We start from the raw sequence: 27,614 nt of genomic DNA, 5'->3' as shown, positions 1-27,614 counted from the left end.
TATCTGCCGAGAGCCAGGAGTGTTAGGTACCCTGCCCTTAAGGAGCTCACACACAGGCAGGGAAGACATAGAAAGACAAAATTACAGTACAGCGAGGTAAGTGCTCTCGGAGACCTGCCTGGCACACATAGAATGAAGGACCCCGATAGCACTTGAAACAAATGGCCTTGCTTTGAGTACAGATTGGAATGATGATGGCTGAAGACCTTATTTTCTACTGTCTAGAAATGCTAGGTACAGTGGAGGACTGTTTGGGGGAGGACCATTAAAACATTACCTTTCCTCCATAGAAGAGACCACCAGAGGGTTATGGCCATATTAGTAACTTCACAAGCACTTCCCTGTATTTAATCAGGCATATTACCAATGTGCATTTCTTAAAACACATCATTAGTAAATACCTAGAAATCAATCAGCTTATGTTTGACTTCATGAAGGTGGAATTTCTAAACTTTACTTAAGAAAAATACATACAGTTACACTTCATTTACTCAACTGCCTTAAATATTTGGAAAACATTTAAAAACTTGGAAAGTAACAAAACAGTACATTAAGTAGGCAAAATAAATGTCAGTATCTGCTCCTTGAAACAACATACATACATACAGGACAGTCCTAAACTTACTCAAAAGCTAGGTATGTATATTTTAGAGGTGACTCAAATAAGCAAATTAGAACTAGAAAGAAAGGGAACAGTGAGCAGAGATGCATGAGCCACAAGTAATGGATTACCATTGACAAGAAGGGGGAAATTTAAAGAAATAGAATGAAAAAAACAAATGGGAGCACAAAATGCATAGTCTGAGGCCACTTGATGCAGAGCAGATTTTACAGAAGAAAACTTTAACTGTGTTCTCTTTCTTTGCCTTTCCCTTCCCTATTCAAACTGGCAATTGTGTGCAGGTACTTTCACTAATACTATACTGGTTCATGAGTGTTTGTAACAAAGGACTCTTTTTCCTTACAGAAGGACAAATAGTGATGTAGTGGGTGAAGTGGGGAGACGGATTCAATTTAGAGGACTAGGGAGTTATGTTTCCCATTTCAATGTTCTTTAATTACTCTTTGAAGAAGTTGGTTTTTAAAATTTGTTTGTATTTGTTAACTATGCATGCTGAAAGCCCTCTTATATAGCATTCTGGGAGGACCAGCATTTTGAAAAAATTGAAATAATGATATAATGATAACAAGTGTAATTAAAATGTTGTGAGCCACGGTACAGGGATTTTTATATCTCTAGCTTCATAACAACTGATAACAGCAGAGTCATTCCTGTGGAGAAGAATATCTTAATGAATGAATTTCAAATGTCTGCTTTTAGGAGGTGCTTTTTATGTCCACGTTGGCAGATTCCTCTGGCAACAAAGCCCACATAAGACAGTAGACATCCTTAGATTTTTAGCCCCTCTTTTCTTTTGACTGTGGCACAAATATTTTCAGTGCTTTCTAAATGTCATAAATATTTCCAGGGTTACTGACAGGTGGCAAGAAGAAAATTAATCTCCTGTTTTCCTGATTTTGTTCCCTAACTCCTTAAACTGACATCCGGGTTAAAATAGGATCTCCTTTAACAGAGTTGTTAGGTACTGTTAGCAACTAATCTATCCACTGCTGCCTCCACTTTCTGGGGGAACAACTAGCACAAACACAGCGTGGTTATATTATCTTAGGCTATTTCTCCAGAGTAGGCAAAAAAAAAAGTCTCCAAAATAAAAAATGAAAATTTGAGCATAGGTGTCCTGTACGCCAGTAAATTGAGATGTCCATGGACCTACCTTGCTAAATAATACATTTTAAACAGCTAGAGGCTGATGTTACCCACACATTAAAGTTACAGGAGTTATAGGTGAAACCTATTTTTCACAAAAAGTCAGCCTCAGAAGGATATTTATTTATCTTAGCAGTTTCTATATCCACATCAATGAAATCATTCAAAAGGTAGTTAAGTAGGTTTAATTTCATCAAGTTGCAACTACTGTACGCTCAATGGCTTACAGATGGACAATTCATGTACACAAATCTATTCTATGTAACATGGCTGATTACATACACATATGACAACATCATAGTTGTTTTATCCTATAGTAAACCTTTTTCTCCTTGAGTAGTATCATCTATATGGCCCTAACCTGCTATCTAAAGCCAAAACCATAAAATTAATACCCAAGAATAAAGAATCATCAGTGAAATATTACCTGCAACCAAAAGGAATGAATTCCTGATATATGCTACAACATGAGAAAACCTTGAAAACATTATATGCTAAGTCAAATAAGCCTTTCACAAAAGGCTACATATTAGATGATTCCACTTATATTAAATATCTAGAATAGCAAGTCCATAGAGACAGAAAGTGGACTAGCAGTTGCCAGAGGCAAGAGTAGTTGGGATATGGAGTGACCGCTAATGGGTACAGGGTTTCATTTTAGGGTGATGAAAATGTTCTAAAGTTTGATAATGTTGATGATGCAGAACTTTGTGAATATAACATAACCCACTAAACTGTACATTTTAAAAGGATAAATATTAGGCTCAACAGCTATTACGGGATGCACCAAGTAGAGTTCTTAAATATAAGAGGACTAGATTTTCAACCACATTTATTGGCACTGAATTTTATCAAAGTGAGCTCATCTTTATATCCTAGGATCTACCTATTAAACCTGTAAAAGTGTTTCTCTTTCACCACTTGGTTTCAGAAACACAATCTCCTCTTACAAGAAACAGGAATAACTTCAATGAGGGGCTAAGTCACACAGTGCTGTTCTTTGTTAAGAAAGTACCTCCTGTATCAATCCATCTAACGTAATGTATTAAGGTAACAGGCAAGTCCAAGGAAATCTTAAATCATCCAACGATTTCTCAATTAGAAAAGAATTTGTGGGGAGTTAATTCACAATCAACTACAATATCAAAATCTAGATACACCTATTGCTTAGCAACGAGTGGCAATTATTATTTAATGAAAACAGAAAATGTTTTAAATATGGATACTGACCTTGTTTCTTTTAACCCTTCTTTCTGAATGACTTCCAATATCTGCTTTGCTGTCATTGGTGAGTTGGGGTGTTTTTCTAGTGCCTAAAATATAAACATAAGATTCCTAGATTATTGCATGGCAGCATACAAAATGAAAATGTATGTGAATCATGCATTCTCTGCTTATTTTATTAGAGGGGAAGGGGCTTTTACATCAGAGTAACAGTCCATCATACAGATCAGGTGTCCAAAGGAAGAACGTAATTTTTTTGGACATTTAAATCGGAAATTTCTGCAACAAAAAGGGGCCATCCTTCAAACATGTCACAAAGGCATACACACCAAAAAAGGAATGTGAACCCTAAAGAAAACAAGTTAACAAATGTATATAATTTCCTTTATTTAAAAAGTTTCTAATATTTTATGGTGAAAGTCATGTTTTCAGGCTGTTAAAATGTTTCCTAAGATTCCAGGTCCTTGGAAACATGGAGCCTGAATACTATCAATAGAAGAGAACGGAGTGCTGGTCACAAACAGCCTCACTGGATTCATGGCCAAAATGTTGAAAGCAGCATACAGGAACCCAAGTAACTCATTACAGTGTGTTTTCCAGTTCAGCTCAGTTTCCTTTCCTTTGCCTTTTCCAATTAATTTCAAGTAAGCCCTTTCCTCTTCCCATTTAGCCTATCTCAGTCATATGAACTCAGTCCCATTCTCTTTCTCTCCTCTTCTGCCCTACTTATCTTTTGTGAAAGGGGTTCTTTTAAACAAAGGGTGTGGAATACACGGGACATAGCTGATTATTTCCACAGGTCTTAGACCATCAGCCCTGGAAAACAGGTTCCTTTATTTTGCAGGGACTTAACCCCATGTGGTGGAAACAATAAGCAGCAGTGCCCCTATTGTGCACCAACATGAACTACAGGGACCACATCTGGGTACAAGAAACAAGTTACGCACATCTCCACAATGACCTACTCCAAGGGTAGACGACACCTAATTAAAGATGCTATGCAGGAGCTTCATGCTCAAGTCATGGCCTCTTGTAACTTAGAGACACTAGAGTTCTAATCTATGATTATTGGAAGAATCATAATTATTAAGAATTAACAGGGTCATTCTGAAAATGTAAACTTGAAAAGGCTTCCAAATCTGTTCAAAATGGCTCTGTGATCTCTTATACTGTCAATAACCAAATTTCAACTGATTCACAAGTGAAGGCTCTGTTCATCAAGGTCCTTCAGTGTGTTGCACACAGCCTGCCCATCCTAACCTTTCAGACACTTTCCTATTCTCTCTTTCTAGTTCCCAGGAAATTTCCTCCTTTTTCCCAATCCTGATCAGCCCCTTCCTTACTCATGTTATAAATTATTAAAAGAATACAGAAATATGAGCCACACTACAACAAGGGTATGGCAACGAGTATGTGAACGGGAAGGAAGGAAAATGGTCCTTGCAGAAGAGGACACTGTAGAGGTGAACTGAACACTGGAAAAGGGGAAACAGAAACATAGGCAAAGTTGTTTAGGGAAGAGGAGTATAAATATATTGGAAAAAAGGCAATAAGGAAACTGCATAATAGAGCTGTAAAGGAGGAAAGAGTAGAAGAGCACAGGGAAAAGAGGAAGAAGCTGATATGAAAACAAAAAGCTGACAGAAGTTTTAAAATAAGAACTGTAAGTAGAACAGTACATAATTATGAATTACTGAAAGGAGATGCTGTGTTCACATGGACTATATATAGTGTGGGCACTGCCTCAAATGAAAGGCAACGGGTCTCTCATAAAAGATATGGGCAGGAGGTCAATAGACACAGACACACAGGAAGCAAGCAAGGAAGAGGGCAACTGGAGGGAAAGGCATACGATGGGGAAAGAGGAGACAGATAGGAGGAGGGTGAGAAAGGAGGAAAATTGAGCTGAACTGGGAATGTCTAAAGGCAAACTGATTAAATCTAGAAAGGGCCAAAGAAGAAACTCTAGTGTACTAGACAATGTTTAAATGGAAATTTGGGCGCACTGGAAATTGGGGTTACTCACTGTGGAGGATTCCCTGTTTCTCTTCCTGAGTACAGGCCCCTCAGCACACCTGGGCAGCTCCTCCCAGCAATTGAGAGAATTTGGATAGCCCTGTCCCCTTCTCTATGACATCACATCCTACTCTACAAAGGAAGTAAAAGTGCCAAGAATTACATCATGAAGTGGATGAGAGGCAGGAAGGAAATGATGAAGCCACACAAAACACCAGAAGCCACCCTCAATTCCTGCAAGACAGAGAACAGAGAGAAGGAGAGGTTCCTGGGTATGAACAAGCTTTATTGATTGAGCTGTGTAAACATTAATAGAACAAAAGATAAGGAGAAATTGTCTTCACAGAACAAAACATTGATGCCATCAAAATAATGTGACACATGGCAGAGACATGAATCAGACTCACAGACAGCCATACTCTAATACACTGAGTGGGGCAAGCCACAGTCAGAGCACAAAGGCATCTTAAGCTACCAGACCCAAACCTTAGACTAACTGTCCATTGCCCCAACAATCTCTTGACCATAAGGCACTACCTGGTCTTTTTGTTGCTTACATTTTGGATGTTTTGGTGGGAGATCTGTTTTATTTATTGTTACACAAGCAACTATTCATCAGGCTTTTCCATTAACTTCTTTAATGTTTAGAAATTCCTTTTATCCAGAGAGCATGCAAATACCTACAAGTATTTCTTTCAAGTACTTATTTTTTAATTCATCTCGAATTCATATTTTTTGCTAAAGTGAAATATTAACATCTGCCCCCTCCTCCCCACAGTAAGCCTTATTTCCCCAACATAATTTGTTTCATATGCCACACATTGGCTAGTGAGGCATCCTCTACCATATGTTAGTAGTAGGGCAATAAAAACGTTTCAAAATGTGAAACCTAAATATAAATGTGGGAACCCAATATATAAAACACACAAATGCAGAGCTGTTCATGTTGAGCTGGAGATGAGAGAGCTTGGACCCCCACACTTACTCCCTCTAATGGCTAACGGCACTTCTGGGAATTTTAAGAGTCTCCAGAAGAAACTGCATAACGCTGTCCTTGGGGGGCTTTGTCCAGGGGTCCCACTAGGTTCCACTGATCTTTCCATCAATTGCTGAGCCAACACTACACTGTTTTAATTGCTGTAATATTATACTTCACTCTCTGAACAGGACACTGCTCTCATTACTCCTTCTTAAGTTTCTAATTATTCACTTTATTTTTTCCAGATGAAATTGAGATTGGAATTCAACGAAACATCTAATTAAATTCCGAGGAATTTTATACATCATTCCACTTAAGATTTATTTTGTAACCTGTAATAAGCTTTCTATTATTTTATATTTTCAGTTGCAACTTTGAATATACTTTTTTCATGTAATAGTCCCACGTTCTATTGCTAATACATATAAAAGCCACTAAATCAGGGTAATTATTATCTATATGAATAGTTAATTGAGTTAATAGTTTTAATAGCACAGAGTATACAATCATGTTTTCTACAAATATTGTGAATTGCTTCTCCTTTATAATAACTGTATGCTTTATCTTTCCTACATTATTTATATTGGCTAACAATTAATCTTTCTTAGTCCATTTCAAAAAAATTTTTGCTGAAAATCTGAGCACTTTACAATTCATTTCCTCAAAAACAGTCCCCTAAAACTGCTGAGTTTCGCTAAGAATATCTGTAGCTAGAATTATTGGAACTAGCACTGCCAGGAAGATTGTAATTACAAACCACTGGCCACATATCACTGTCTCTTCACAAATCAGATTCTGAAACAGTGCTCAATTTTTACATAAAATGTCCTTTCTTTCTTTGTAAAACAAATTGTTCTCTTGTGTTAAAACTATATTTGTGATCTTACTTAACTCAACCTCTGAGATGTCTTGCATCTCTCATGTACTGAAGTCGTTTCAATTCCCAGCTACTTTCTTTTTTCTTCACTTCTACTCCATGAAAGGTTTCAAATTCAACATTGCTCTCCACAAACGGGACTCTCCACGGCTGGTGCACAAAGCATACACACAACTAGCTGCCTTCCTAGTGGTGGATCTATTTTTCACAGGAGGTAAACAGATGTACAGAGCTAGCAAACATACCATTACATTCCACCTTCTTATCTAACTAACTCTATCAGGGCCTATCTCAAAGACATATACTTTCATACAGTTTTGAGGCAAGATAGTCTCATTCCAGAAATTTCCTCCCCTAGACTACTACACGTCCTAGTATGGGGAGAAAAAAATTGCAAAAAAGGACCTGTAATACCTGCAATATAATTAAAGGAAAGAGAGATGATTTGCCAAATCATTTAGGGCCAAGTTAAGAATGCAATTTTCTATGTGTTAGCTTTGGTCCTTAAGTACCTTTCTGGCCCAGGAACACTGGCTCAAGCATATTAAGGCTTACTCAAGAATTCCTTGGTGTCTCTCAAAGAGAAAACTCATTCTAAGTATCTCTAAGATAAACACATTAGACCAGTGTTCACTTAAAGGTTAAAATTTTCGCCCTTCTGGCCCAAAATAAAACTTTCTGAGAGAGCTTACTTATTTGACGGCAAAATAAAAAATAATCCCTACAATTTAAGTACCATTTCAATGATAGATGTCTACATTTGTGGAATTCTAAGTGGGTATCAGTGACCAGGCTTTCTCCCTTTTTCTAACATTAATGTGTCATCTTCCCTCAATCAATACTGGCAGTTCATTAAAGTGTTCAGATGTTTAGGGCCTCATGTCCAAGGTAAACGATTTTGGGGTTATAACAACAATAAACCATTATATACCTCTTTACAATTACAGATGACTTTTATACAACATATTTTATTTCATTTGCTTCACACAACATATGTTATTTTATTTGATCCTCAAAACAACTCAGTGAGATGCATAGAGAAGTATTATTAACATTCTCTGAGATGTACAAAGCTGAATTGGCTCAAGGCCATTAGGCTAGTGACTAGATGAACAGGACCTGTATGCATTACGATACTGATGACAATGTTTAAGTATAATAAGAGCAGCTAATATTTATTAGACAACTCCTATGTGCTAAGTCCTCTCTGGGGGCTTTCCATTATTACAAAAGACTTAGAATTAATGCGTTTAACATTCCTTATTTCTACTACTCTTGAAAACCTCAAAGGTCCATGTCATTTTGATGAAACATGAACTTGGATTACTGATAGCCTTCAGATGAGAAAATAAATTACATCAAAAGTGACAGCACCTCAGCAAATGCCCAGTATTCACAGCTCAATTAGGTTGTTCTTCACTCCCAGCATATGTGGCTGCTGGATGAAGGGTTAAAGATGATACTAACAATTTTCTATTCTATTTAAATGTACTTTATGGTAAAATTATATGCTATTGTATAGCTGTCCCCTACCTTTTTGGCACCAGGGACTGGTTTCATGGAAGACAATTTTTCCATAGCATGGCAGGGGGGAACAGTTTCCGGATGAAACTTCCACCTCAGATAATCAGGCATTAGTTAGATTATCATAAGTCAAGGTATCATCGCTCTCACAAACCCCAGTTCAGCAATTTCACACTTAAGAACAATCAGCCCAGACGTGGTGGCTCATGCCTGTAATCTCAACAATTTGGGAGGCTCAGGTATGCAGATCGTTTGAGCCCAGGAGTTCGAGACCAACCTGGGAAACACAGTGAGACCCTGTCTCTAAAAAAATAAAAATAAATAAATAACAATAAGCAAGGCATAGTGGTGTGTGCCTATAGTCCCAGCTACTTGGTAGGCTGAGGCAGAAGGATTGCTTCAGCCTAGGAAATTGAGGCTGCAGTGAGCAGTGATTGCAACACGGCACTCCAGCCTGGATGACAGTGCAACACCCTGTCTCAAAACAAACAAACTATATATATATATATATATATATGTATATATATATATATATACAATCAGATATTTACTTAAATTCTCAGATAGTGGTTTAAACAATACATTCCCTTGGTATAGGACCTGTCAAAATTGTCATTAATTAGTGTTATCTTGTTTAATGATATTCTTCCTGCTCACTGTAAACCTCATGTAATCCTGGGCCTTGGTCCTCATTCACATCTATATCTCCAAATTGTAGCACTACTAAATAGGCTCCAATAAACAAAGACCAAGTTAATTTGGGGGAATGTTTTGAGTCATTCTATATTTGGAACTTTTTATAGAATAATAATGAAGGTTGTGAGCTCTGGAATCAGATGAACCAGGAATCCCTACTCACTAGATGTCTGATGTTAGATAAGACATCAGAAATCTCTGAGTCATAATTTCTTCTCTTCCTTACTCACAAAAATATTGTGAGGATTAAATGAGATAATGAATATAAAGCACTTATTATTCCAATGAGCCAAATGACTGCCTACAGCAATGAGTGTTAATAAATAGTAGCTAATATTATTGGCTGAAAAAAAAAAGCTGGCCCCTTTGAACACAGCCTAGAAACACAGATTTTTTTCAATACAAAGAGCGCTACCAGAAAATCATAGGAATTAAATGTGGTCTGAGATTTCCTAAGTAAACTTCACTAGTTACTACAAATCAGACTAGCCACATATTCTCATCCCTCGTTGCCTGACCAATTCCAAACGTATTCCACCAATGAGGCACAGGAAAGCCTGCACCATACTGTGCCTGGTTTCCTCATGGCATGCTTTTAGATACTGTTCAGATGACTAGGAAGAAGAGCATACTAAAGGACCAATTATCTTGTTTTGCTTGTTACAAATCAAAAATATAGAATATCAACAGTAACAACTTACTTCCAACAACATATACTGAAACTTTCAAGCAATCATGATATATGGTATCATAGAATATTCATGAGAAGGAAATTCTGTTTTATAGCAACATACTTCAGTTGCCCAGGGTCATAAAACCTGAGCACAGCTGAAAGAAATGGTTTTTGGAGTTTCAAACAAAGTGGTCATTCCCTGAATTTGCAGATGAAATTCTATGCACTTGAGAAGTGAATTCTAATTTCCTGCAGGATTTTGGCAACTTTTCTGGATCTCAGTAAGTTTCTAATCATTTAAAACACTTCGCATTCCTTTTTCACACAGAAAGAAAACAAAGTGGCAGACACTCAGAATTTACACAATGTTCTAAGAAAAAGTAAGAAAAGAATAATTGTTTAAATAATGATATGTAAAACTTGTTTTACAAAGTAAAACTTCTCTTAACAAAAAACAGAGAAATCTTCCTACTACAGAAATTTGCAGGCAGTCTATTCTCTTAAGAGCTTAGTAACTATTGGCCGGGCGCGGTGGCTCACGCCTGTAATCCCAGCACTTTGGGAGGCCGAGGCGGGTGGATCACGAGGTCAGGAGATCGAGACCATCCTGGCTAACACGGTGAAACCCCGTCTCTACTAAAAATACAAAAAATTAGCCGGGCGTGGTAGCGGGCGCCTGTAGTCCCAGCTACTCGGGAGGCTGAGGCAGGAGAATGGCGTGAACCCGGGAGGCGGAGCTTGCAGTGAGCCGAGATCGCGCCACTGCACTCCAGCCTGGGTGACAGAGCGAGACTCTGTCTCAAAAAAAAAAAAAAAAAAAAAAAAAAAAAGAGCTTAGTAACTATTAAAAAGTTTTTTCAGTACTTCAAGTAAACATTATGCTTTCCTTTCATTTCTATCAAGTAATCCTAGTTTTTGCCTTTGAATATAACAATAATTATTTAATGTTAAATTACAAACACTGTTTTATCATGTAAGGTCAAAAGGCAGTTGTGTTATATAAGTTTACAATTATGGGATTCAATAAGTTATACACAAAATACGTTGCCACATATTTTTAAACACTATTCAGACCAAGTCTCCCTTTGTTTCCAGACTAATAGATCCTTAGTTTCTTCATCAATCTTCATATAAAATAGTTTGCAAACACAGTCACCCAAATCATCCTTCTCTGAACATTCTTGAGTTTTCCAGTGTCACTTTTAAAATACATTTAAGAACTACACTCATTAAAATAAATGAGCTAAAAATTGATAAATATTTTAACTGTAGCTTGATCCAAATAGAATATGGGAAAATCATTTTTTTCTATCTGCAGTAACTACATTAACCTAATATGACGTGCTTTTTTTCAGCAGCCACCTCACATTGTCACTCAACTAAAAGTTCCAGATCTTTCAATATTTGCTTCTGAAATTGCACCCACAGCTCTGTGGTGTGTTTTCCAAACTTGCCAGGCATAAGCATATCTTTGTTTTAATGCACTAGTGTTTGTTTAATCCAGTTATTTAGGCTCTGAAATCTTATTAGTGCCAAATAGCTGATTATTGAAAGTAACAGCTAAACTCATCCCAGAAATCTCCTCCACTGGATTTCTACATGCCCCAAAAAAACCTGCTGCAAAAAAGGACACTGTGATCTCAAGTAAATTTTATCTTTTAGTTACATATTATTTTCTCAAGCTTACAAAGTTCTTTTGTAATCCCCATTGTTTTCCAATTGCTCGGTTTCCCTTATTTTATTGGCCACCTATTTGACAAGCATGATTTTGACTTATTCCTCCAAGTTATTCATGACAGAGCTAAACAAAGCAATGGAAAACAAACTGTTGTGGCTGCCACTGGGATCTCTTTTCAGACTGATACCGATTACTCAATCTATATACTATCTATACATGTTCAATCCACTACAAATTCATTTAATTATACTACCACCCAGTTTATAAGTGTCCATCATTTATGAATGAGTTTTACAATAAACAGACATATCAAATGACTGGCTGAAATTTAGCTCTAACATATGCATCTTCCTGATGTATAAGTCTAATAATCCTATCAAAAATAAATTAATTTAGTTTGACATGAATTAGAGAATCCATAATGCCTTCCAGGGATATGATCTTCCGCTTCTATATGCTTACAGTCATCTGTTTAACAATACACTCTTGTATTGTACTGAAGGTTGAGATGAAGCTCAACAATCTATAATTAAAAATTTTTCTCTTCTCTTTTTTAAAATGCAGTTACTCTGCATTAAGCATTATTCTAACATGCATATGAGTTCATTTAATACTTTTAACAACCCTATCACATAGGGCCTATTGTCCCCCTCATTTTATAAATGACAGATGAATTAATGAAGATACAAAGGAGTTAATTTAATTTGCCCAGTGTTACACAGCTAGAAAGTGGGAGAACGAAGATCTGAACCCAGGCCTTTGGACAACTGCTCTCCTGTTCTCCATGATTATTCCCATGGTTATCCACAATACCTCCTGGTCATACCTGCAGATTCTTACAGTGTCTTGTCATCGAGGTTCCTATGTCATCATTTCTTATCCCAGATAACTTATCTCATGTAACTTTTCTTATCACATCTCCTTGAAAGAAACTTGCACTAGTTTAAAAGAGACTAATCCAGTGAAATGCTTCAAAAATGAGAAATCATGCCCGATGATAAAGTTGCTGTGACTTTGATCTTGAACATTGTCCCAATTTTATGGCAGTTAAAATGTAGAGGCAGACATTAGTTAACTCTCATTAGCTGAATGAAAGAAACATGAGTTTGTCAGAGCAGATAAACGCTTTCTTATTTCTAAACTAAGAGAAGTGTCTCACATAGACATTTTTATACAGAGGCACTGGGGGGCAATGGACAATATTTACAAGGAGGGCTAAGTAAAAGCAAACATGGGACATATAATAAGTTTTGTTATAGAACCTCCCATAAAAATCTAAACATAACACAAAAATATAAATGAGAATATTAGATGAAATAATTAAAGTAGAATCTTCCCAAGATCTAATATGATTAAATCAAGATTAGATACTCTAACAATTTGGGGTTTATATTTTACTACTACTAGTATAGATAGATATATAACAAGTCTGAAAACAATATTTGCAGATGTAGGATTAATACGATATTATGAAAATTAAGGTTCTTAGTGTATATTTTTGCCTACATATGAATACTAAACCCCTGTCCTTATGGAAACAGACAACAGGGATACCCAGCATTCCCTGCAGGATAACGTGAAAAGCAGCAATCAGTCAAGACCCTAAAGTTTTAAATCTTGGGAATCCATATAAGATGCTGGTGTTAATAAGAGCAGCTAATACATAATGCTAGAAAGCATTTCGTAATCAAAATAGGCTAGGCATTTTTCTAAGAACTTGACTTCTGTTAAGACATTTAATTTCACAATCACTCAGGTAGATTTGTTTTGTTTGTTTTTTGGTTTTTTTTTTTTTTTTTTTTTTTTTTTTTTTTGTAGATGAGAGAACTGAGACACCAATACATTAATTCACTTTTAATTCACTTATACCAGGTTATTCCCAGGTAAGAAGCAGAACTGGGATTCAAATCCATGCCTCCTTGTCCAAGTGTTTCACCATCACAATATACTGCCTTGTATCAAATGGTAAAATCTCACTTGGAGGGTAATTTAACAGTACTATTAAAATGTAAAAGGTAGGCAGTCTCACTTACTGAACTTCATCTACCTTTAGGTATTTTTCTTACAAAAATCCACAGCCTATCCTGCATGTACAATGAAGCATTATATGAGATTATGACTCCAAAATAATGAGACGTAGTCTAAGAGGGAGATGGTTAAATAAATGAAGGTACATACATACCATAAAATAATAGAAAGAATAAGGTAAGAAATAAGAAAATATGTACTGACATGGGAGGATGTCCATGAGAAAGTGGTAAGTAAAAATAAACATGTTGAAGAAAAATACATAGAGAGGATGCATATATTCCAGTGTCTGTGGTGTACATATACATGTACACCACAAAGTCCCACCCACATCCCCGCCATATAAAAATATTAGCGTTAATAATTGTAACCCTGGAGACTCTACATATTATGTAATTTATATGACTTATGCATGTATTATATAAGTTATATAGTTGTTAACAGCTGATTTAAAAGTCAGCTCAAGGCTAGGCGCAGTGGCTCACGTCTGTAATCCTAGCACACTGGGAGGCCAAGGCGGGCAGATCGCTTGAGCTCAGGAGTTCGAGATCAGCCTGGTCAACATGGTGAAACCCTGGTCTCTACAAAAAGATAAAAAAAATTAGCCAGGCGTGGTGGCACGTGCTAGTCCCAGCTACTTAGGAGGCTAAGGTGGAAGGATCTTTTGAGTCTGAGAGGTGGAGATTGCAGTGAGCCAAGATCATGCCACTGCACTCCAGCCTGGGTAACAGAGCCAGACCCTGTCTCAAAATGAGTAAATGAATGAATGAATGAAACAGAGAGAGAAAGAAGGTCAGCTCAAAAACAAAACAAATATGAATACTCAACCAATAACAGAAACAGTTACATGCCTTATACTGTAATCATAGTGAAGAAAATAAAATACAGGAAGACTGAAATTTTTCCAAAGCAAACATTACTCATCATTCAATCTGAGTCAGAAAAATTATTCAATGTTATTCCCACAAACTAGTCTGAAATGACACAGCATCCAGATGTATCTGCCAGAAGAAATTAGTTGTAAAATATATCTTTAGATAATCGTATAAAATGACTTTGTTATATGAAATTATTTGATTCTGCCTACTTAAATGTTGAATAACAATGATGTTTATTTTGTCACAGTTAATAGTAATTCTTTTCTCCTGACTATAGATGGACACCACCACCACCACCTCAATAATCCATTTAGTTAACAAATATTTACCAAGCACACACATACACTAAAATGAAATACAATAAAATTTGCCATTACCATCGCTGGAGACATTTACTCTCTGGCTTACTACAGTGGGGGAAGGGAGGGTGGCAAGCATCTAATTTACTTAGAAATAGATTTAAAATGAAAGGAAGGAACTAAGCTATATGTCTTCTTTCATATTCATTCAAAATGCTAATCTACTCTACATAGAAATGACCGCTGCCTACCCTGTTTCTAGTGGTGGTTTTATAATTCAGATTCTATGGAATTGTTATCTTGGTATGTGTTTGCTGCTATATTTCCAGTAACTAGCACATGTAGGTGTGTAATACTTGCCTAATGAAAAAAAAAAGAAGACAATGAATTGACAAGAAAGAATTGATGTACTCAGTTTACTATTCCCTACTTCCTTCTTCCAAAGAATGCCCTTTCTCATTTTGATTTGAATGGAAGCTGTTACATTCCTGAAGCTGACATATTCCTGTCATATTCCTTCAGGAAGAAGCAATTCCTGAAGAGCTTCCTATTAAGGATGGGAAGGAGGGATGGCTGGAGTTGGGGACACAGGGAGAGCCAATCATTAATCTTCTCCAGGATGTACAACCCTAAAACTCAAGAAAACACATCTTGATTACTTTATGGTAATGATACTATGTGAGGAGAGCCTGAGATTTGCTGGAAGCTATGTTCGTAGGCATGTGAGCCAGGCTCAGAAAATAAGCATACTGTGCAGAGAGAGGATGGGAGAGTCCTAGTTACTTTCATTCTTACTTTCCAAGTATTACCTAGAACCTCCCATTTTGCTGCAATGGCTTCTAACTTATGAGTCTTCCAATAAATTATCCTTTTCATTAAATTGGTTAGATGACCAAAGTTTCATGACCAATGTGTTCATTATACTAATTATTGAGCCTATAGTTTATTCCTTTCATAGGATATTTTAAAAAGATACAGGATATATAATAAATGCTTTTAAGTCAGATGCTAACTTATCTGCTTCCTTTAGATTAACAGAAAGATAGCAATTTCTAAAACCTCATCACTGGCAATGCAAACTCTTAATAAACAAAAATTCTGAGAAGCAGGGTGTATTTCTTTGTTAAATATGCACTTGATCCATCCAGAAGTAATATCTAAAAAAATAAACATTTTACAACAATGGGAGTCCACGGGCAAAGTTATACATAATTCTAGCGGTAAAAGTTATTTACCTAGAACTTTGATGAGTAATAGGTGAAGAAATTCCTGATTCCAAGGCTTCAAAAATAGGACTAACATTTTAAAAATATGAAGCAGGTATCCTAAGAGTTTAGAGTTTAGACCACAGGCTTTCTACAGACCAGTAGACTTAAGCAAAATGTGTGTTCCTGTTTCCAATTTGAGTCATGCATAAATATTTACCATAATGGTTTATACTACAAACCAACTCAAAGAACTCCCAGCCTGATTTACTATACTCAATTATGATGTAATTAAAATATCTGCATCAAGATTTGTGCTCAATAGGCCAGGCATGGTGGTTCATGCCTGTAATCCCAGCACTTTAGGAGGCCAAGATGGGAGGATCACTTGAGGTCAGGAGTATGAGAGACCAGCCTGGTCAACATAGTGAGACCCCATTTATATATATATATATAAAGATTTATGCTAAACGAATTCAGGGCAAATATTTCTACATGCTTCTTGATGTACTACCTACCTTAATATTACCCCAGTTTTCCAACCCTCCCCAGTTTACTCCTCATTTCTGGTCTTGCTTCTTAAACTATGTGCTAGAGGAATTAAGGTGTATTTATAAGCAAGCAGGACTGGTTTCAATCAGCCAATGTTTGTTGGTATGAAATAGGGGTTGGATCTCTTTGAGAAGTCAATGGAATATTAAAACTTGCCTTTGCCAACAAAAGATTCTGCATGAAATCAGATAGTCCCTGTTGCTTCCTAGCCTTCCTTAGTCCTGATTTTACAAGCTGAGTTCTGCTTACAACCAGGTTGGGAGCTCATTATACTGTAATATCACATTTTGATGACAGAAGGAAGAAAAATTATTAACTTTCATGTGATCAAAATACCCATCCCTTTGAAAAAAGAAATACAAAGTAAGAGTTACCTTTAGCCAACCCTAAATTAGGACTCACAACAAGTCTTACTTAGATTTTTCCCAGAGGTTGCCATTCAGCATTATTAAATTTTGCCTAAAGATAAATTAGGCCAGATGTTGTTCTCTTATATTCGGTCAACTGCAGACAGTAGGATTTAAGCCCACAAGGAATCCGTCTTCTCAATGCAAGCTATCTACAGAAAAAGTTTTGAGAGTGTTGTTAATTACCCCTGCCTTCAGGTTTAAAAGATAACTATGCCTGCCATCAGGTATGGAGGACATATAATAATACAAACATCTGGATAATCTGTAGGTGTTCCAGTAATAGGGGATATAAATGTAAAATATCTTTTATTTTATGGGAAATTAAAACAAAAAGATGGGAGATTTTGTTTTGTGACCTTAGCAATTCAGAGGTAGCCTCACCTATAATAATATTTCAGTGGCTGCATACCCATATATAGGCTGAAAATTTTAAAGATAAAGGAATTTGCTGTGAAAATCAATGTCTCCTGCAGATAAATTATGCCATAAACAAAATACAATTTAATATGTAAGCGACTGTGTATTTACAACTTAATCCCTGTTTGTGAGAAGGATTGGGAAAAACCTCCTGGTTTTGAGGTTTTAATTTACAGCATGAAACAGATATGGCTGAATATCAGTAAGTTGAAGGACTGGACAAACATCGCTCGTCTGGTTTAAGATGCATGTGGTCAACACATTCCTTGTGGTATGAAAGTCTGCGGGCTTTCAAGACCAGTTTTCTTCATTTTTCCCCCTTTTCCTACATGAAGGGGTTGGGCTCAATGGGGAATCTGTGAGCTGCCAGGAGTTTCTGCATGGGATATCTAAGGAAGAGTGGAAACTGGTGGGAAACAGCCCGAGGGTAACTGAGCCCTCAATGGATGGGAAACATAGACTGGAATCTCTGAGACAGACAGGCTGGGAAATATAATCTGCTGGTGGGGGTACTTCTCTCCCAGCACTCCCGTAGGCCAAAAAAAAAAAAAAAAAAAAAAAAAGGTGGGCATAGGGGGAGAAAGAAAAGAAAAGAAACGAAGAAAGAAAGAAGTATTGTTACAGTGTCTGCTTTCCCCTTCTCAGTGGTGTGGAAATCTGGCCATACCTTTTTCAATGAAACACAGTTTGTCTCAACTTGGGAACCTGAACTCATTTAAAATGTCCAGGTGCCCTTTCTCTATCTTTTCAACAATCTTGGGATTCAATTCCTTGTTTACAACGATTGTTCTACTCTCTCTGGTTAAAAAACTTTCCTCCTCAGTAGACAAGTGGGAGAAAAGGCAGTTATTTTATTAGGCAAAATATAAACAAGATTATCTTAAGACGGAATACAAAAAGATTTCCCTTGTAATGAAAAATTTTTTACTGGTTTTACAAGTTTAAAATAACAAAATACAAATACTGGAAAGGAAGATTTTACAAATCAATTTAATGTAATGGAGAAGGAAAAAAACACAAAGGAACTTAACCTTGTTTTCCTAACAGATCTCTGAAGCATGTAATTATATATTTTAGTGCCTCATAAACAAAAGTAAAGGGTGGCCTGGAATAAAAACACCTGTTTTTCTTACAAAGATTGACTCTGTCAGGATAGGCAGAGATATGCGACAGTAAAAATCAACCCCAAAATCTCAGCAGATTGAAACAAATGCTTATTTCTCACTAACATCTACATTTCCAGCCAAGAACCAACTTAACTGAAATTCCATCTTGTCACCGGCTTCTGCGATCAATACAACCAGAAAAGAAATAAAGTGAATAAAATAGTGACCCTCAAAAGCTGCAAGTGAGAGGTAACAAAACAAAAACGGTTATGCCTAATTCAAGGCAGCAAAGAAGTATGATGCCACCACATGTCCCTAAGGAGGAAAAATGAAAAAACTGTCCAACAACCTAATGCTTATGAGGTAATATCTACTTGCTCATGTATTAAAGACAGAGAAAGATTTTTATTTAAATAACTTAGAAGACTTTTTTCTTTGTAGATTCTATTTAATATAAACATGTACATACAAACACACATGAAAAAACTTCAAACACTGTTTTATTAAAGTCCTATTATTTGTTTCCCCATCACCCATTTCTCTAGATGATACCTTTCATGTGCTTAGATTTGCTTTCCCCATCTGAACTGCCTACGACTAGCACCTAGCACCAAGAAGATAAAAGATAAAATTTCATACAAAGATAGGAGAGGGTAGACTCCCCTGATTAAGGATTTCATTCTCCACTAAAGATTTTAACCAAAGGAAAAATGTGTTTAACTTTCATGAGTTCATTTCCTACTATGAAGTTGAGCTCAGAAAATAGTGAATTCCAAAAAAAAAAAAAAAGTAGTGTTGCCTGTAATCCCAGCACTTTGGGAGGCTGAGGCAGGCGGATCATGAGGTCAGGAGATCGAGAACATCCTGGCTAACATGGTGAAACCCCATCTCTACTAAAAATACAAAAAAGTAGCTGGGCGTCGTGGTGGGCACCTGTAGTCTCAGCTACTTGGGAGGCTGAGGCAAGAGAAGGGTGTGAACCCAGGAGGCAGAGCTTGCAGTGAGCCGAGATCGCGCCACTGCACTCCAGCCTGGGTGACAGAGAAAGACTTCGTTTAAAAAAGAAAAAAAAAAAAAGTAGTGTCATTAGAAGATCGAAAGGAAATGCAATATCTAGATTTATGCATTCATTTTTCTTTTTCCTGCTGACAGTCCATCTATTCCTATTTAGTTACTGGAACTTGGTTTGTAAACAGAGCATTAGCAAAAAATGACAAAGAAATAAAAATTGGAGAAAGGATGAGAATAGGAGATAATATTTTTGTTTATATTCAATAGCATGTTTCTTTTTCTCATTCGCTCACTAAAGATCCTGGTGGATCCAGACTAAATGTGTATTCTCTTTAAATAGTAGCAACTCTGCCCAGGACAGAGCATGAAAAACATCAATTCTCAGAACCATCCACTTTCCAAGCTGAAAAAGTAGAAATAAATTTCCACAAAGCTAAGTAAAATGCGTTAAAAAAGAGGGAGAAGGAGAGAAAAAAATTTCTGAAACACTATATTTGATTCATTTGGGCTCTAGGAAAGGAGAAATGTTGTCAAATGAATAAACAGCAAATGGCAGCAATAAGACTGTGATGTCCATAAATTCCTACATGAAATAAGGAATCATTATCTGATGCTGACCTAATCTCAATATTCAGAAAATGAGTGAAGATTCATTCCATGGAGAAGAAACATTTGTTCTCTTCGGTAAGTTAATACCATCTAAGGATTATAATCAATAAAGGTTCTTCTTGGGCATTTTAGACAGTGAATAAAAATATTTACTTTCATCCAGAAGGTACCTGGAAGCTTCACGAAGAAATGTATATTTTAGTGTGTTAAGATCTAAATAGTACTTGGATCCTAAATTGTGTCAAACTATATTATAAATATTATATATAGACTATTCCTATATAACCATAAAGAAACTAGTCTGTGGGGGAAAATAGAACAGAAATCATCCATGGTAACTTCTAGCTTCTAAATCAGGAAAGTAGGTTTCAGTAGAAACAGACCAAAGAGATATTTAGGTTCTTTGTAATGGATGCCTGAGCTTTAACATATATTTAGTGTAAAATAAATATTATAAAAATAATACCAGAAGTAATGAATGAAGAGTACCTGCATTAGAACACTTAAGGTCTAAAGTCAGGCAGACCCAGACTAGAAACAGTCCTCCACAACTTACTAGCTAAGCAAGTTAATTCACCGTCTATACAGCAAAGGCAATGTCATTTATAATTTGTTTTTCCAGCATACTTTCCATCTGCCTTTTATTGGTGCTTTTTTGTAATTTTCCTCTTCTCTACATGATCCTTGTGTAGCAATCAATCGTGATACCTGATCTTGGCAATTGCTGTTGGTGCAGGAATGGGCATATCAGCCAAGCAAGGATAAAGTAAAATCTTCTTTGGCATTGGCACTTAGAAAATAAGAGAGAGATATGGGCTGGGGAGGAGAAAAGAGACTGAGATTGTCTTTAGGCTGTCATGGCTAAGGTTGGACAACACACGTAGGTTGTGCCAGTGGCCATCTTACCTTGTCCAATACCTGAATAGAATCCTGCCTACACCATGAAGCCAAGAAAAAGACAAAGCAAAAAAAAAAAAAAAAAACATAGAAAGCAAATACCTTGACGACATTCTCTAAGTCCCTACCTCACCTAGAACTGAAGTTCATTCCTGGATTTCTCAGTTATGTGAGCCTTTTTCCTTAAACTAATTTGAGTTAAATTTGTTTCACTTGTAACCGGGAGAAACTCAACTAATACACACTCTAAATCTCAATTTCTTCATTTGACAAATGTGAATAATATTATAAAATGTCTCCTAAGTTTACTCACAGGATTAAGCAATATAATGCATATAACAAGTTTAGTTCAGCATGAAGCACGTAAGTACCCAATCATTATTAGTTCTTATTGCTATTTTTATTAATTAGTGATAAAGGTATTACTGTGCTTTAGTAATAATTTTATTATGATTGATATACTAAGGTTATTCCATCATATAAAATTCCTATACTCTTAAAAGGAGGCTATGACACTAAGTTTAAGAATAGTTTACTAGCACATATAAAGGAGATTATTTACTTTGCAAACATTTCCAATCTGTGTTGTAATCAATGTACTAGACAATAGTTATCTTGATTTGAAAGTCAGAACAAGCCTTTTTTCTCTCACTATATCCTGTTCTTTTCTTTTACTGTGCCCTTTCTTCAATCACCCCTTCAAGGTAATGCCGTCTATTTCCTACAGTACTTAGACTCAAAGCGGGTACCATGAACCAGTTTCACTTTTAAATAAGTGATTATAAATGCAAAAAGAATCATTCTCAGTGAAGGCAAGTCTAGAGTCAGTGAAACAAATTACAAAGTTGTTGCAGGAACTTCATAAGATGGAAGCTACCAAATACTAACATTAACTGGCATCTTATAACGTCAGACACAAAACTACGCTACACACATTATCTTATTTAAATATTCCAACCACTCTTTAAGGTAGATATTATTATTCCTTTATTAGACAATAGAAATAAAATTGAGAGATGTTATGTAACTTTCTCAAGGTCAAACACATAGTAAGTGGCAGACTTTGGACCCAAACTCAAATCTGCCTGACTCTTAGGACCATCATTAATCTACACTGTCTCCATAACCCATATAACAGCCTGAATTAAGGTAAATGACAGTGGAAATGGATGTATAACTGTAGTATTTAAAAACAAGGATATGAAGAGTAGAAGAAAAAAGATGAAGGTGGCAGAAGTCAGTGATTTACTGGGTATAAGAAAAAAATATAAGAATGTATAACACTGACAAGAGGGTTTGTGGCTTGAACAAATGTGGAAATGGTGGTGGCTTTACTGGGAAATGAAAGAAAGGAGGGGAAGACTTGATGGGAGTGGGAAAGAGATAGGGCATTCAGCTTTAATGTTGTGGACTTCATTGTTGCTATGAAAATGCAAATGGAGATATTTCACTACAGGAGTTGAAGGGGCCATATATACTTTATCATCGCTCTCTGGCACCTAAGGTACAGACATGGGACCTAGAGTCTGCCAATTTGATTCTCCTGAATGTGTATTTTAATCTTCAACATGGGGTGCAAAGACAGCAAATTACGAGACTATTCATGACACACTGGGAACAATGGCAGTGTCTCATGCAATAAGCATGGAGTCATGGTGGTGACTATTATTGATGATATTAGTGCCCACAGCAATATTCCAACTAGGCTATTCTTGAAGCATGACCTTGTCTATGTGTTTTCACTGCCCAGCCTCTATTGATCCCTATTTATCAGGCCTCATTCTCCAGATCCTTTTTGATTATATGAAATACTTTATGACCTCCAAAAAAAAAAAAAACCTGCTCCTTTTCTACTTAAATTAGGAGGAGCTGTGTTCTGTTGCTTGCAGTCCATAATTCTGAATAATAAAACCAATACATTCAGCACTGCATCATGTACAGGATTAAGGGAGTCCTTTCCCCATTGTTCTTGTATCATCCCCAACCCATAAGCTAGATAACGATCTGCTAGATGTTAAGGGAAATCTTAAAATACTTCAAATAATTCATAGACTAACAGTGATCAAATGCAATCAATAGGTTATAAACCACAGCATGATCCACATTTTAAAGCAAATATATATATATATACACACACACACACTAAGTAGAATAAAGATAAGTCCACCCATAAACATTAAGACAGAGTATTAAAACTGTACAACTTCAAAAATAAAGAGAACATGTAGCAACTATCAGATACAAAATGTATATTATACCTCTTTAAGAATAACAATTTAACTCATGGATATGACAAATGAACATTTCCAAAGTACTAAGGATAAAAAATAATCAGCCGACTTTTATAACTAGCTAAATTACCATTCAAAGGTGAGGGTAATATGTGATCTTTTTGTTTTTTCCTACTAAGTTTCTCCTTTTTTTTTTTTAATTGTAATCTACAAATTCAGTGGATACTGCTTCAAAAGGGTGGCTTTTAATTATTTTTGTACCCAATCTTGACTGTATTCAGATTCAATTTTTTGAGGATAGTAAGGATTTCAGGAGAGAGTAAGAATGACAGGGAGAAGATATGTGACCATCTATTCATCCTTTTATTTTCTAACTTTTACAACTTCATGTGAGTCTGTATCTCAAAGTTAAAAAGTTTAATTAAAACATATTTTTAAAGGTGAAGGCAAAACAAAAACATTTCACCATACAAAAACTAAGAATATTTGCTATCCAAAGACTTTCACATAAAAATTATAAAGCTGTGAAAAGCAATTTAGAAAGAGGGAGTGTGATATAAGAAAGTTGAACAGAGAAGTTGATTAAATAAGCTGATAAATGTAATCAATTAACTAATGTTAAAAATAACTAGTTTGATTTGTTTTAAAAGAAAATAACATAAATTTAAGGCTGTAGAAATTGCTACAAGATTGCAGGGGTTGTGTGGTGTATAACAAATAAAACATGCTAAATTCTGCTTATTATTAGAAAATTCAATGATATATCACTTTAAAACAGTGCTGTCAGTTTTGAAAAGGGCTTCTTACGGCCTGGGGTACTTTTGGTTAAAAGTAATCACAAACGTTTTAAACAGGAATGATTCAGTAAAATTATATCTGTTCTTGAAAAATAACTACAGCTTCAGTAAGATTTGGAAAAGAGGTTAGAGACACAACTATTTGGAAGGTCAGAACTAAGTAAGATGTAGTGAATGAATAGAGGAGGAGTTAAATGTGAGCTATACTTGGAAGACAGACTCTACCACTTTCTCTGGACACCATGTGCTTAGGGACATATAGATAACCCCCTAATAGACAGGCACACTGTCACATTCTTCTTTGCCCAATGTACGACACAATTGTTGAAAGTATCTAATAAATGTTTAAATGAACTGGATAAATTTCATTTGAAATATCCACAATACATGAAGACAGACAAAAGGAATTATTAACAAAATTCTAAAATTCAGGGGAAAGATCAGGGCTGACATCCTCATCAGAGAAGACTTGACATTGGGCTAGGCAAGCTGGCCAAGGGTGTGGGGCAATGAGAATAAAGAGGAGGGGGAGGAAACATCCTGAAATACACCAACACTAAAGGGGCAACTGAGAGAAGGGGACACTCAAGTGAGCAGGAAAGAATTAAAAGTGATGGAAAGAGAAATGAAGCTATCAAGAAATCTGATTTTTAAACATTAATTAAATATCTAAGATTTACAAATGAGAGAGACAAGAAATGAAGAAGAAAAATATTACAACAATTTCTAACTGCAAGGTTTTGAAGACATAATACTTTTTTTTTAAAAAAAGGAAGGCAATTTTCTTGTATATACTTGTTAAAATAAGGGTTTATTTGTTGTGTGCACATGTGGGGTGGTGGTGGGAGTGGAAGGTCACAAAGAGTCCTGATGTTCCAGACAGTGACTTAGTTCTGGGGCTATGTCAACAAGGATTTGATGTATGTAAAGATTACATATGTAGTAATTTATTTTGACATTAAAAAAATGGAGAATAAACAACAGCCTCACTGTATCAAGACTCTCTATGACTGAGCTGGAAAACAAACCCAAAGATCCAATTTCAGTTTCTATTTACTGAAATTTATTAAAATAGGTTCTAATACATTATGGTTAATAGTATCTTAGAAATGCCATTCACCTTCTGAATAAAGGATGGTCCATCCTATTGCCTTCTATAAGTCATAAATAATTATGATTGACTTTGATTTTTTTAAATCAACAGATGCATAAAGAATAATGGAATACGTGTACTTGCCAAAAATACCAATTGTGCAATTGTTTTAAAAAATCATAATCTAGTTTTCTCTGGACTAATTTATGCTACATATATGCAAAATAAAGCAATAATAATTGTATCATAAATTATACATGCATATATTTAGGAAAATCTTACAATTCCTAAGCCTGTCCACTGAGTCTAAATTGCACCGCCTTGGAGAATTCCTCAGATTCTAAAAGTTCCTCCAAAGCTAAGGTCTTGGATGTCATTTAAGTTATATATTTCAGCTATTAAAGGCAATGTTCTGACAAGCCCTTTGGCGCTAACCCCAGGGCATAAATTTGCCTTAAAACTACATAAGAATGTGTCAGAGGGCTATATGTCAATCAACCAGGAGACGTGCCTATTCCCAATTTAGTGTTGTCAGTTGCTGACATTAAAACCAGCAACAGTTAATTGTTACTACTTCAAGTGGGAATACTGAGGGAAGAGGAGAGGTAGGTGTCTAAGTTCAGACTGATAAAGCTGTTAATTGCTACCCCTTTATGTAGATTTGTTTAATAATGAAAACAACGTGGTTAATCATATAATGTTTCTATTTGTTCCCCAAGGGCTCTTCAGGGAAAGTTTCCGTCAGGGCTAGATTTTGGCAGCTACCAACTGTGCAGGGACAAAAGCAGAACAATCAAGGCACTCAGTGCTGGCAAATAGCTGAAAGTGGTTGTATACAGATGCCCCTCCTCCTGGCCCTATCAGGAAGGAGCCAGGATCTGCCACTGATGAGCTTTAAAGGAAAAGTTTAAAATGTAAAAGAAGATAATAATTTCAAGCAGAATGTCAGAAGGAAAAGAGGGAAGGAAGGAGGAAGACAGAGTGAGAGGAAGGGACTGAAGGAGGAGAATACATATGTAGGCAATCCAAAAGGCAGGGAATAAGTATGACATAGGCTTGGGCCCTCCCTACGCTTCCATGCAACAGATCAATTAAATTCACATCACTTTAAACACCCATATTGTTTTTTTAAAAAATGACAGGTTACATAGAAAAAAAAAAGTATACACACACACATACAGACACACATACACACACACACATATATACACAACATATAAATATAAAATGTGTATGTGTATGTGTGTGCATGCACAGACATACATATATATATATTGTCCCAGCCTTGCTTTTATAGACAGGATGATGATATTGGGTGTATCATTAAACCACTCTCAGAGACAGTTACTGGGATAGTCCTAGCTACTGACTAATCTCAAGAGGGTATTTTAGGGAACAGAGTGCTCTATGTAAGTCTTATACAAATGTAATGTATATAATTTACTGATTTTTTTTTCACTTTGCCTCATTTGGTAAAGAACATGAGACAGAATTAAACTGTATCATTTCATTTGTTTTCAGATTCTTTAGTATCAAGTAATGAAAACATTCAGAAACAGCTTCAGACCACTCACTGGTGCACCCCCCATCACTGTACAAATACATATCGTAAGACTTATAACATAAGTGATATTCATTTTGTTTTGTGCTTCTTTGTGTGTGCGGGGAGAATAGGGGGTGAGTCTTTAATTCCCTTTCTATTACCACCTAACTACAACAGCCCCATAGTAAAACTCACTGAATATTAAAATGGCTTTAAATCCCTCCCCAATCTGATCGCAATTACATTTTCAATTCTGTCCCAGTGCCTATGCCCCCCCAAGTCTTCTGGTATTTCTAGATTCCTCCACTCATCACCCCCTGAACCTATCCTCTTGCCTGCACCTCACCTCTGTCCATGTTGTTCTCTCTTCTTAGAATGCTCTCTCTTCACCTGCTTAAACTTACTCATATTTCAAGGCCAAACCAAGTTTCACCTAATCCATTGAGCATTCCACAATCACCACATACCACATAGCTTTTCCCTTTTGTAAATCTGTAAATGAGCACCTGCTTGATCACTCATGTGTCACCTACAGATGGTGTCAGCTCAGTCATCCTCCACTTTTTCTTGTTCCTCTACCAAACTTTATACGGCTTAAGGATGTATCTTTGTATCCTCAACAGCATCTGAATCATATACGTAGGAGCCTACAAAGTGTTTAGGGGCCATATTTCACTTTTCCAGTGCATTTCATTGAAGTTTAAAAATTATTACATTATTAAATGTTGAATTCAATTCCTCTATCAGTTAACTTTTCTGTGGTGAAATTCCCTTCCAGGTACAACTCTACAAGTCTAAAAGCCACAGTACACCAAGAAAATAGTTCATTTCTGGCATCTAAGAAATCATCTGTTACCCATGAATTTGTCAAAAAAAATAGAAAAACTTAATGTCGGCAGGAAATAAAAAATTAACAACCTAAACACCAGGTCTAAGTTCACATTACTCATTCTTTCAAGTACATTTTTATCCAGCTTGAAACTCATTTTCTTTCTAAATAGGCATAGAGATCATTAAACTCTTTTTTATCTTTCAAACTGTAAAACAGAAATTTAGGTTCCATGTTTGAAAGAAAAGGTGATGAGATATAGATATAAAGAAAT

The 27,614-nt window shown here is 36.0% G+C and overlaps 1 protein-coding gene and 1 long non-coding RNA gene across 6 annotated transcripts in view; one reads left to right on the top strand and one right to left on the bottom strand.

The window, feature by feature from the left end:
* ASXL3 (ASXL transcriptional regulator 3) overlaps positions 1-27,614 on the bottom strand; it is a 174,004-nt gene that overhangs the window by 140,976 nt on the left and 5,414 nt on the right. For 2 of the 5 annotated variants that reach the window (XM_054671751.2, XM_063795577.1), the window contains exons 1-2: positions 5,019-8,845; positions 2,999-3,081 (exon numbers count right to left, since the gene is read on the bottom strand). Coding sequence is in view for 2 of the 5 variants with exons in the window: in XM_063795577.1 (XP_063651647.1) it covers positions 2,999-3,054 (56 nt within the window). In the remaining 3 variants the exon portion in view is untranslated. Of the gene's footprint in view, positions 1-2,994; positions 3,082-5,018; positions 8,846-27,614 lie in introns of those variants that run through there. The other 3 variants (XM_054671752.2, XM_054671753.2, XM_054671750.2) reach the window with 3 other exon arrangements.
* LOC107969469 (uncharacterized) lies at positions 5,088-27,424 on the top strand. The gene is made up of 4 exons (XR_001711299.4): positions 5,088-5,280; positions 19,856-20,025; positions 26,490-26,576; positions 27,290-27,424. It is a non-coding gene; the product is annotated as an uncharacterized LOC107969469 (long non-coding RNA).

The sequence above is a fragment of the Pan troglodytes genome, chromosome 17, assembly GCF_028858775.2.
Source record: "Pan troglodytes isolate AG18354 chromosome 17, NHGRI_mPanTro3-v2.0_pri, whole genome shotgun sequence".
Taxonomy (NCBI): Eukaryota; Metazoa; Chordata; class Mammalia; order Primates; family Hominidae; genus Pan; species Pan troglodytes.
This window is presented reverse-complemented; position numbering and strand designations above follow the sequence as displayed.